The sequence below is a fragment of the Mastigoproctus giganteus genome, chromosome 10 (assembly GCF_048544385.1).
Source record: "Mastigoproctus giganteus isolate SK-2022 chromosome 10, ASM4854438v1, whole genome shotgun sequence".
In the NCBI taxonomy this organism is placed as follows: domain Eukaryota; kingdom Metazoa; phylum Arthropoda; class Arachnida; order Uropygi; family Thelyphonidae; genus Mastigoproctus; species Mastigoproctus giganteus.
In genome coordinates this window covers 221280369-221292378 of record NC_143584.1, presented here as the reverse complement: position 1 = coordinate 221292378, position 12010 = coordinate 221280369, and the positions used below count along the sequence as shown (strand labels likewise).

The 12010-nt window shown below is 40.0% G+C and overlaps 1 protein-coding gene across 1 annotated transcript in view; it reads left to right on the top strand.

Moving 5' to 3' along the window:
* Positions 1–7309, top strand: part of pic (DNA damage-binding protein pic) — a 172862-nt gene extending 165553 nt beyond the window's left edge. The window contains exon 25 of the mRNA XM_090383568.1: positions 6952–7309. Coding sequence (XP_090239694.1) covers positions 6952–7035 — 84 coding nt within the window. The 3' untranslated portion in view covers positions 7036–7309. The remainder of the gene's footprint in view (positions 1–6951) is intronic.
* Positions 7310–12010: the final 4701 nt, after the last annotated feature.

Genomic DNA, 12010 nt, shown 5'->3' with positions numbered 1-12010 from the left:
TCATTGTTTGTGCACATGGGCCAGTACATCATTACTCAACTCTGACAAAACACTCCATCACGTTGTGAGGAGTAAAACTAACTACTCTCATGTATTGCCTCATTTTGCTTCTGGCAACATTGGCTTCTGCTTTTTGAGGACAGGAATCATGACAATGATCGAATGGTTGTTGTTGTATGTTGCCATCTTTTGTCTTCGTAAATGAATAACAATTGAGGGTGAAGCAGGTAGAGATCCCTAGTTTCCAATAAGAATGTGGAATCATCATGATGCAACTCTTGAATGGTCGCCTAAAACTACAAACTGCTGTGAAGGATTTCACAATGCACTTAATTCCCTATTCCACTGCAGTCATCCCAGCGTGTGGTTTTTGTTTGATGGACTGAAGAAGGACCTGGCTTGCCACAGATTGACACTGGATAATGCACAGGCAGATCCGTCTAGAGGTGAAAAAGAGAAGATATAATGCACTGCATCATTTGGTTGCCACTTTTGTGCAGGAATAGGAGCAGGTAGAAGACAAACTGAAATACGTGCAGAGATTGGCTAGCTTATGGTAATGAAAATTCTATTCAAATCCTTGACAAATAAATAAATCACTGAAATATATCTGAATTAGTTGCTTGTTGATAAAAAACCAAAAAGTGTTGACTGTTCACTTTGTAAGACAGAAAAAATAATTTCTTTGTTTAAATAAAATAAAAGGCTTTAGTTGCAATAAAACCAGAGCATTTTGTTTCCTGTAATTTTCCTTACGAACATTTACATCCAAATATTCTATTTTATATTAAAATCAAAAGTTTTATATCCCAAGTCATATTAAAATACATCATATAGGAGTAAAAATAAAATATATAAATTCAACATTTTGTTTCATTTTGAAATACGAAATAGTTTGTTTTTTATAAACTAAAAGTAATATGAGCATTTATCCGTGTGAGCAATTTTCCATGTGGGTATTTTTCTTCTGAACATTTAGAGTGGTGTTTTTTCTGTGCAGAATTCTGCGGGGACTTTTTTCAGCGAACCAGACAAGATTAGCATTAGCATTAGTAGAGGCAGTTGATGCAAGAAAGCAAGCTTATGCAGCATCAGCCAAAAAAAAAAAATAAATAAATAAATAAATAAAAAATAACCACTTCCACTTCACTCCTCTGTTCGTTCGAAATACCTGTCCAGCTGAGCCTTAAACTTATTTAGGCTATCAACTTCCGCGAAAAGGGATGGAAGTCTGTTCCACCAACCAACCACCCGCTGGCTAAAGGCAAATTTCCGCACGTCTATCCTACATCTCTCTTTCCTCAATTTGAATTTATGCCCTCTCAGGTGATTATTCTGAGCAAGAGGAAGCATCCCATCACCATTGAGCATGCTCAAACCATTCAAGGCTTTATACACCTCTATCAGATCACCTCGCTGGTGCCTAGTCTCCAGACACTGTAATTTGCAAAACTTAAGCCTTTCTTCGTAAGAGCATCCCTTTGTTCCATTCACTAATCTTGTTGCCCTTCTCTGTACTCATTCCAACAGCTCTACATCCTTCTTGAAATAAGGCCTCCAGACCTGTATACAGTACTCTAGGTGTGGCCTGACCATTGCCTTATACAAGGGAATAATCACCTCCTTATCCCTGCAAAAAAAATTCCTATATATCATTGACAATACACCATGAGCTACTCTTGCAGCCCGTCTGCACTGCCCAGAGAACTTCATATCTGCCCGCACAACCATCCCCCAGGTCCCTTTCATTCTCTACCACTGTCAGTGTAGTACCACAGAGTTGATACGTTGCTCTGGAGTTGCTGTTTCCCATATGTAGTACTTTACATTTGTCAATGTTAAACTTCATTTGCCACCTCTCAGCCCATCTGCTCAACCTTTCCAGATCCTGTTGCAGCAGCATAGTGTCAGTAGTGTCTTTCACAACTCTGCCAACCTTCGTATCGTCTGCAAACTTGGACATTAAGCTTGATATACCATCATCAACATCATTTACAAATACAGAAAACAGTAATGGACCCAATACTGAACCCTGAGGGACTCCACTAATAACATTAGTCCACGTTGAGCAGTGTCCATTGATTACCACTCTCTGTCTTCTCCCCCTCAACCATCCCTTTATCCATAGCAGCAATTTGCCTCCAATGCCACACTGCTCCAATTTGTGCAGCAGTCTTCCATGTGCAACAGTATCAAAAGCCTTTCTAAGATCCAAATATATGATGTCAAAGTTATTCCCTGCATCCAGTTCTTTTGTGACTGCATCATAGTAAATCAAATTGGTCAGGCAAGACTTCCCCTTAACAAAACCATGCTGTGTCTGAGCTATAACTGAAGTCTTGTCTAGATGATCCTGCAGTGCTTCTTTAACCAGTGCCTCCATTAATTTTCCGGAACAGAACTTAAACTCACAGGTCTATAATTACTTGTGTCAGCCTTTGATCCTCCTTTGTGAATTGGAGTCACATTTGCACATCTCCAGTCCATGGGTACCTCCCCTGAGTCCAAGGAAGCTCTCATAATTATGGCTAAGGGTTTGCTTACTTCCTTTGCTGCCTCCTTTAATATAACTGGATAGATCCCATCCACCCCAGGTGCCTTTCTTGTGCTTATTTTCAACAATTTCTCCTCCACTTTACTCTCAGTTATTACAAGATTCTCTAGCTTACTGCCAGAGTTGAATACACCTCTGGCATTCCCCTCGCTGAATAACTCCTCATGAGTGAATGTCGATGCAAAATATTCATTTAGTTTGTTAGCTACCTGAGCAGGATCATCAACAGTTGACCCATCGATATCAAGTAGACCAATCTGATTCATCCCCTTCCTTCTAGAGTTTACATAAGTAAAGAACTCTTTGCTGTTTTTCTTTGCATCCCTTGCCAAAGATTTCTCGTAATCTGCCTTCACCTGTCTAACCTCCTTTGTAACTTGGCTACAGATCAACTTGTATCTATCATAGGCTTCTGTGTAACGTGTTAATATGTATGTATCCCATGCATTTTTCTTCTCTGCCATATGTCTCATTAGTTCATCTGACATCCATTTAGTCCTAAACCTTGAATAATATTTCTTAGTTAGTATGTAAAGCCTAGTAGCTTCCAAGATAAGTTCTTTGAATGCTTCCCATTTTGAATTTGCTTTTGTTAACATCATCAGTTGATCCCACTGTATAGAATTTAAATACTGTCTCAGTCCATCGTAGTCACCTTGACGAAAGGAATAACCCTTCCCTTTACCCCTAATGGTAGTTACCTCTTTGAGTAAATCCCACTTCAGAACACTGTGATCACTGCCACCTAGTGGTTCATTTATCTGCAGATTCTTATTGCATGAAGAATCACTACTGATAATCAAATCAAGAGTATTACTCCCCTCTAGTTGCCTCCCTAACATGCTGATGTAGAAAACAATCATCCAATAAATCCACAAAAGCCTTGCTAGTGTGTGAGTGACCAACCCACAAATTCCAGCCAATATCTGGAAATTTAAAATCCCCCATTATAAGACTCTCTGATTTACTGGCCCACTCTATTTCCCTTTACAGTTTCTTATTATACTCATCAGAGTCATTAGGCCTATAGCACACTCCTACTCTCAATTTTGATCTCCCAATGCTTATGTCACACCAAACTGACTCGACACTGCACTGTCCAGCGATGTTGACTGGCGTCACTTCCTTGGATTTTATGTATTTCTTAACTAATAGCATAACCCCCCTCCCTTCCTATCCTTTCTGTAGACATTGTACTCCCCAAATTCCAGTTCTGCATTCCTTATATCTGTGTGACACCACGTCTCTGAAATCCCAACAATGTCTGCCTTTGATGTTTTGAGCAATACCTCAAATTCATCAAATTTATTTACTAAACTCCTACCATTGGTGTAGACGCAAGTATACATGCACCTGTTCTTTTTCTTAGCTACCCTAACACAACCCATGTCTACTTGTTTACTTGTACCACAATGATTCCCAGCAGTCTCTGAAATATCCTGCATCTTATTTTCCAGGCTGCTGCTCATTCCAATAGAAGCAGTGCAAGAATCACTTTCACCTCTGCCAGTGGCTACTGTTAATCTATTATTCCTTGTATCTCCCCAACCGAGCAGTTTTCCAACCCAACTAACACTGCCTCGATAGCATCAGCAAATATTCTTGCACCCTTTCTATTTAGGTCTATCCCATCCCTGTAGAAGCAGTCTCTCCTGTTAACAAGTACAGACCAGGCTGAAAAAATTCTACCCCTTGAGCCTTGCGCAATCTTTCCAGGGCCGAATTGATCGACAGGGCTCTCATCATATACTCCCTCCTATCGTGTCTGGGTAGAATTGCAGACACTTTCAAATTCAACCCTAATTCACGGCTTTTTTTCAACAGTGACCTGTACTTGTTAAGTAATTCCGCTGGTCTTCTACTCTTAATATCATTAGTGTCTACGTGTACAACTATATCACCTTTTGTGCCCTTAAAAGATGATATCCGCTCTACAACATCATCAACCTTTGCCCCTGGCAGACATACCCTGGTCCTGTTCCACCTATCCTTTTTACAAAGCATGTTTCCCGTTTCCCTGACAATAGAGTCACCAACAAATACTAGTTCCTTTGGGACCAGCGCATTCTGCCTTGGGGGCTGCCGCTGTGTTGTGTGATCAAGTGCAAGCTCTAGCATTGGTGTGGGCAGCTGAGAGCTTGATGGTCCCCTCACTTTTAATCCTTCGAGGGCATCCACTCTGTACTTCAAGCTCTCATATAGGCCCATAACAACGCTGAGTTGTCGCCTGATTTCCTTACACTCCTTGCATCGCGCACACACAAGGTCATCCGCATGGCGTATCATGTCTCGTACCCGACTGTCCACAAACATCAAGCAAGTAATGCATTTTAATAGGCTGCGATTCAGAGGGCAACTGCCCCCCCTCAGTTATCCCCTGAGCCACAGCACTCCCATTAGCTTGAGCCTTTTGCTTTGCTGCTCTGGTCTGATTCATGATTTCGATTTAATTTCAATAAAATTTCAATTTCAGTACAAAATTAAAACCCTATACTTGTATCTCAACACAGTTATGACGCTATATTTATGTTTCAGTATCGAGTGTTATCTATGAAATCCCTTTATATAATTTCCGTATCAAGTTAAATATTAATTATTTATTTTCACTAATTATTTATGTTATGTAACCTAAGTCATATGTATAGTTAAAAGTACAATTTAATTGACAATGAAGTTCAACAAGATTAATAGATTTTACTGATTAATTGACAATATTATGTGCTGTGCTATACTATACTATATTAAGCTTATGCTATCTAGTTCGAGATATTCGTATCGCGTAACAATGGCGGCAATTTACGAACAGTAAACACGTGGATTGGTACCCTTACCGATACTAAGTAATACCTAGAAAATCTCTATCTAAGTTACTTTAAACTAAGTATCGTAAATAGGAATATAAAGCTACTCTAAAAAATAAGTTAATATGCCAATTTAAGCTAATAAAACAGAAAATAAATCAGAAAAAACTTCTCTGTTCCAGGAGCAGTAAAAAGCTACGTCTGCACAGGATACTCTTGTACTCCAATCATCACATATCTTTACTAGGGGCAACTCTGACACTTAATTATTACTAACACAAACATATAGCAAGTACTGCTTTCTCGACATTGAAAAATCAGGCTTTCTCTTTTGCCCTTGGCATTACTTTTCTTTGCAACAGCTACTGACTCTACAAGTATGCTCTACCATGAAATATTGTTCCCTCATCTGGGGGTGATGCCTACAGAACCTCTCTTAAATACCTAAAAGCTGTTGAAAAGAGAACAGTTGGTCTAATTAATGATGTCACTTGCAAACCTATCCCACGTCTCTATTGCACAATGTGCATTTTCTGCTGCATGCATTTTCTGCAAATATTTTTATAGATATCCATAGTTGAAGAGCAAGCAGCTTACATTGTTAGACTCTTACAGCAGACAGATGCCTGCGTGTGCACATACACACGCGGGCTACAATGCTCAGCTGTTAGCCGAGCGCTGTAGCCCAGAAAAGGCATGACACTGCTGCCACTGGCTTGTTTTTGTCCCACGTTGCATCCAGGCACCATCACTTCCCCAGGTAGACAACGCGCATGTACCCGGCCATCCACATGGTACAACAGAAAACATGATTCATTGGACCAGGCGACCTTCTTCCAATCACTCAAGGTCCAGTTTCGATGCATGCCCATTCTAGGCACTGTTGTTGGTGAACCATGGTTAGCATGGGCACTTGGAGCGGCCTGTAGCTGTGTAACCCCATTTTCAGCAGGGTTCTATGTACTTTGTGTTGTAACACATTACTCCTGTCACCAGCACTCCAATTACCATTGAGTTGCGACACAGTTGCCCTTCTGTTGCCACGTACCAGTACCATCCAGGAGAGCCTTCGTTCACCTCGAGCATCGATGAGCCATGGTTATCCATGAACCGCCAACACCTTGCTGGCGGTTCGTGGGTTTTCCCCTCCTCGGACCATTTTCAGTAGGTACTAACCACGACTGACCGTGAGCACCCCACCAGCTGTGCCATTTTGGATATGCTCTGTCCCAGTTGTCCGGCCATTACAATTTGGCCTTTGTCAGACTCACTTAAGTCTGCTGCCTTTCCCATCTGAAGAATAAGAGTAACACTGAATAGTGGAACTCAGTATCGGGTGTTTTTTATACCGTGTCCTGACCGGTGCCATAGTTCACCTGCAGTTGCTTTGATTTCCATAATGACTCGCTGGTCATAATGTTTTGGCTCATTGGTGTATCTGTATATATGCACATACAGAGAGTGTGAGCAAGTGAGGTTTTTTGTATTATTGTGAAAAGTAGTATCACTGTTATTCTGCTTATTATATGTCCAGAATTATTCACAAATGTTTTACTTGTGTATGCACTTATCTTAATTTCTTCCGTTTTTTTTTAGATTGATGATGGCAGTGGAATGAAGAGAGATGCTAATGTTGATGACCTTGTGAAAATCATTGAAGAATTAACGCGGATCCACTGAAACTTATGTTGTGTACAGCTAAAGTCATGATTGTTGATTTGTTTTATTCACACTGTTTTAGTTTGTAACTGTGATGCTCCACCCCTCCCCCTTTTTTTGATGAACTGTTAGAATCCGTAAAAATATTCTGTAAATAACTCAACTTTAAAGACCTTCTCAACAATAACATTATTAATTTACATTTTCTTTCTTTCTTCTCATCATTTCTTATTTTGAAACTATTCACAGATACTGCATTTCAACTGTTGTTGAGATGGTCTTTGTAGTTATATATCAATGCTGTTAATAACAGCATCACACTATTTAATTAAAGTATTTTCTGCATACATGCCCTGATTTCAGATAATCTCATGTGTGCAGTTTTTTTAGCAATTTGCAGAGCTATTGACAACATAGAACTGATTATTCTGATTAAATAAAGGCTGTTTTGCAGAAATTTGTCAATTTTATCGAAAAATATAAAACCTCTGGAGAACTCGCAGAGTTTTTATATCTCTGTGAAACTCAGATTATTATAACGTAAATGCCAGTTTCTGTTTGTTTGTTATTTGGTTTTTAGGAGCATTAGCAACTAAGGCCATATTGCTCCAGGGATATGCAGTGGTCATTCCCTGACCTTTCCACATCCTCCATATTTGGTGGTGACGGGCCTAGTTTCTGTGAAGACATTGAGTTGTCATAGAAAAACTAGCATTTGCATTATAATGATCTGTGCACAGTAATACATAGCTTAATATAGAAATCAAAGTGCATTACACACATAGGTAACATAACAAAACAGCAATCTGCATGCAGGATGTATAAATTAAATTTTATGCATGGTGGGCACTACTCCAAAACTTTTTACACAACAAAGGCTCAAAACCAGTTCAGCACTAAATATAGTGGGTGTGGGGAGAACAATTAATAAAATAAATTTACAATAGTGACAAGCAAGAATAGAGGGAGAGAAGGGAATAACCATATGCTAAAACAGAAAGCACAGTACTTGGAATGGTAACCATCTGGGAATACTGGGTGTAGTTGGCTTTTATACTCAACTTGCAGTACTGTGAATAATGTAATTTTTTTCTTTAGGCCTGATGTAGCTGAGTGGTTAGGAGCAGCACATGCTCTTTGAGTAGACCATTGTTCAAGCCTGCATGACTACTAAAATGATTAACAGTTGTATTCATGATTTGTTGTAAACTCTTCTGACATGGTAGATGCCAGAGTATAAACAAGAACAATTAAACTAGAGAAGAAAAGCAACACTACAAAAACAAACTAAAAATTTTCAGAAGCAGCATCCGCCATATCCGCTGTGTATTAAATTTTATTTATGCATCATGTGCAGTGGCGTTTTTATCTTTCAAAACAGTCCATAGCATCATTATACAATACAGTAAATGAAATTTTTATTCTTGATATCTGCTAATTTCTCTTCATGAACTTGTACATTGTTATTCAGTTATTCAATTACAATGATCAGTTGTACATTTGAAGACATATGAGCTATAGATTTCCATATGGAGTTGTAGTACCAATTCTATATAGCTATAGAATTGGTACTATATAGCTATAGTACAATAGCTATATAGGACCAATAGTACCACTTTCAATAATCAGTACCAATTCTATATAGCTATAGATAGTGCAATAGCTATATAGGACCAATAGTACCACTTTCAATAATCAGTACCAATTCTATATAGCTATAGAATTGGTACTGATTATTGAAACTGGATAAAAAAAAAAGTTGAGTTTATTGCAAAGACATATATGCCAAAAGAGATTGATAAGGATTAAGTTCTTTTCTTCACATGTCATATTTAACCTGTGATTTCAGTTAATATTAATGCTAAATGCTTTACACTATCAGAATTAATCATTAAAATTTTCATAACTTAAAACATTAACTATCTGCTCGATTTCTCCACAGTGGTGCTGGAAAGCTGGCTTTAATATATCAGTACGAGGGGGGATAGAATCAGCATCTCAGGTGGACTGATTAAAAGAACTAGCCTCCCAGAGTTGTCGTGGTTGCATTGATTTTTAATTTTTTTTTCTTTGAAGAAAAGTTGCTCTGTTATTTATTTATTTTTTTGATCAGACTCATTGCAGTTGTCTTTTAGGCAATGAGGGAGATTTCTGTAATTCTAATAAACATATACAGTCGGACCTCTAACAAACTTCCATATAGCGAACTTTTTTTTATTTCCCCTTGGTCATTACATTGAAAATAGTTTCTGTATAACGAAGAAAATTTCCATATAACGAACTGATTTCGAGAGACCTGGGTACATATTGTCACACCTCTGACCTTTAGGCAATAAAGCTGATGTAAAGTACAAATTAAGAGCTAAAAGGATTAAGCATTAATCTCTTTAGCTTTTAATAGCTAAAGGTTTTAATTCCATGAAAGATAAAACGTTTTAGAATTTAATGGTGCCTGTAAAAACCTGCATCAAGAAACTGACCAACCACCACTGGATAGAAAAAGATGGAAGTTTGGGAGAGGCCTTTGCCCAGTGGGTCAGCAAAGGCTAAAAAGAAGTAAAACCTATACAACTTACTATGCCGAGACGTCCTGCTGGTCAGCTGTCCACAGCCACTGGCAAAGATTAAGGTGCAGGCGGCATTGTCTCTGGTCAACCTATTTTCTACCGTAGCGATCCTGTTAGAGAATTAGGAGAGTGATTTTCCTTTATCTCGGAAATTCGTCTTTCAAAGAAACGAATCATCTGCACTTTCTCTCTGTTTACATGGAAGCTACAAGTCCCTAATTTCAGCTTTGTTTTAATTGCTGTGCAAGTAACCTTAGTGTCTAAGAGAAAACTACGAAAATTTTTATTTTTATTTTCTCAGAGCAAACTAAACTAAAATTACAATTAATTAGCTTTCGGCTGAGTAGACAGCCTTCTTCAGATAGAAAAATACTTTGAATGGCAGTTGGAATAGAGATGTGCACTGGCAGGATGGTGCGTGAAGCGCGTGGCTAATTGTTTGAGGTTGATGTTTGTGGCTGTGACGTATGGTGGTGACGTGGCCAGCGTTTGTCTATGGACCGAATTACTGTTTCTGTGATGGGGTTAACTTGACAACCACTGTTCCTGTTCAAAGAGGTATCCGAGCATTTTATGTTTAACGATTCCAACCAAGTGCGCCTTAGGTAATGGTGGAACCAGTCCACGACATCGCGGTGTGGGTCAATGTCGTGGTGGGTTGTCCAGACATGCTCGGCGATAGCTGAGTGTTCCACATCTGCCAAACGGATCGCCCTTTTATGCTCTGAGAGACGTTTCTCGATTTGACATCCAGTCTCCAAAGTAGCAGCTAGTGCAGTCACGGCAAGAGATGCGATAGACCAAACCGCTCTGTAGAAGGGTGGGGATGGGTGTTTTTATGTTGGAAATGAGAGAACGCAGTTTCTTGCCTGGGAGTTGGATGCACTTTATCCCATGTGATTTTAGGATTCTACCAATCTGTTGTGACAGGTTGGGGTAGTATGGGATAAATGCCCTCGTGGATGACTTGTCACTGTTGGCGTTGCTGTTAGTCGTCACGTCGCGTGCCTGTAGATCACACCTGTCAAGGATGTCGATGGGATAGCCATACCTCGTAAGGTCTACTTTGACCCTGGTGATCTCTTTGCGTCTTTCATCTGCGGAGCTGGAGTGTGAACAGGCGCGAGTTAGCAAGGTTCGGGCAGTGGAGAGGAGGTGGCCCCACGCATGTGCTGACCGGAAGTTGGTAAATTGGCCAGCACACATAGGTTTACGATAAATTGTCGTCTTCAAGCATGTGTCTTCGCGCGGGATGAGGGTATCTAGGTATGGAATAGTGTTCGACTCCAGCTCAATCGTGAATTTTATGAAGGGCGATAGTGAGTTGAGGTGGGTTAGGAGTCACTGACCTGAGTCTCTAGGGATAACTACAAACACATCGTCTACATAGCGACACCAAAAGGCGATGTGATCTGGTGTGCGTGTAAACGCACGTCCCTCTAACTCCTCCATCACGATGTTTGCTGTGACCAAACTGACAGGGGAACCCATGGCTGTGCCATCTACCTGCTGCTAAATTGAGTCGTTAAACATGATTGCACCCCGTTAAGCACAGTCTGAGGGCGGCGGAAATGTCATCAGGCATCAGTCTAGTTCTGTCGCTAAGGGTTTCATCATTGTCTAAGAGTTGTTTTGCACAAGAGATGGACACTGCTCAACGTGGACTAATGTTATTAGTGGAGTTCCTCAAGGTTCAGTGTTGGGTCCGTTGTTGTTTTCGGTGTTTATGAATGATATTGATGATGGGATATCAAGTTTAATGTCCAAGTTTGCAGATGATACAAAGGTTGGCAGGGTCGTTAAGGACAATACTGACGCTATGCTGCTGCAACAGGATCTGGAAAGGTTGAACAGATGGGCTGAGAGGTGGCAAATGAGGTTTAACATCGACAAATGTAAAGTGCTGCATATGGGAAACAGTAACCCCAGAGCAACGTATCAACTCTGCGGTACTACACTGACAGTGGTGGAGAATGAAAAGGACCTGGGAGTAATTGTGCAGGCAGATATGAAGTTCTCTGAGCAGTGCAGACGAGCTGCAAGAGTAGCTCATGGTGTCTTGTCAATGATATACAGGAATTTTTCTAGCAGGGATAAGGAGGTGATTATTCCCTTGTATAAGGCAATGGTAAGGCCACATCTTGAGTACTGTATACAGGTCTGGAGGCCTCATTTCAAGAAGGATGTAGAGCTGCTGGAACGGGTACAGAGAAGGGCAACAAGATTAGTAAATGGAACAAAGGGTTGCACTTACGAAGAAAGGCTTAAGCTTTGCAAATTACAGAGTTTGGAGACTAGGCACCGGCGAGGTGATCTGATAGAGGTGTATAAGGCTTTGAATGGTTTGAGCATGCTCAATGCCAATGGGATTCTTCATCTTTCTCAGAATAATCACCTCAGAGGGCATAAATTCAAATTGAGGAAGGACG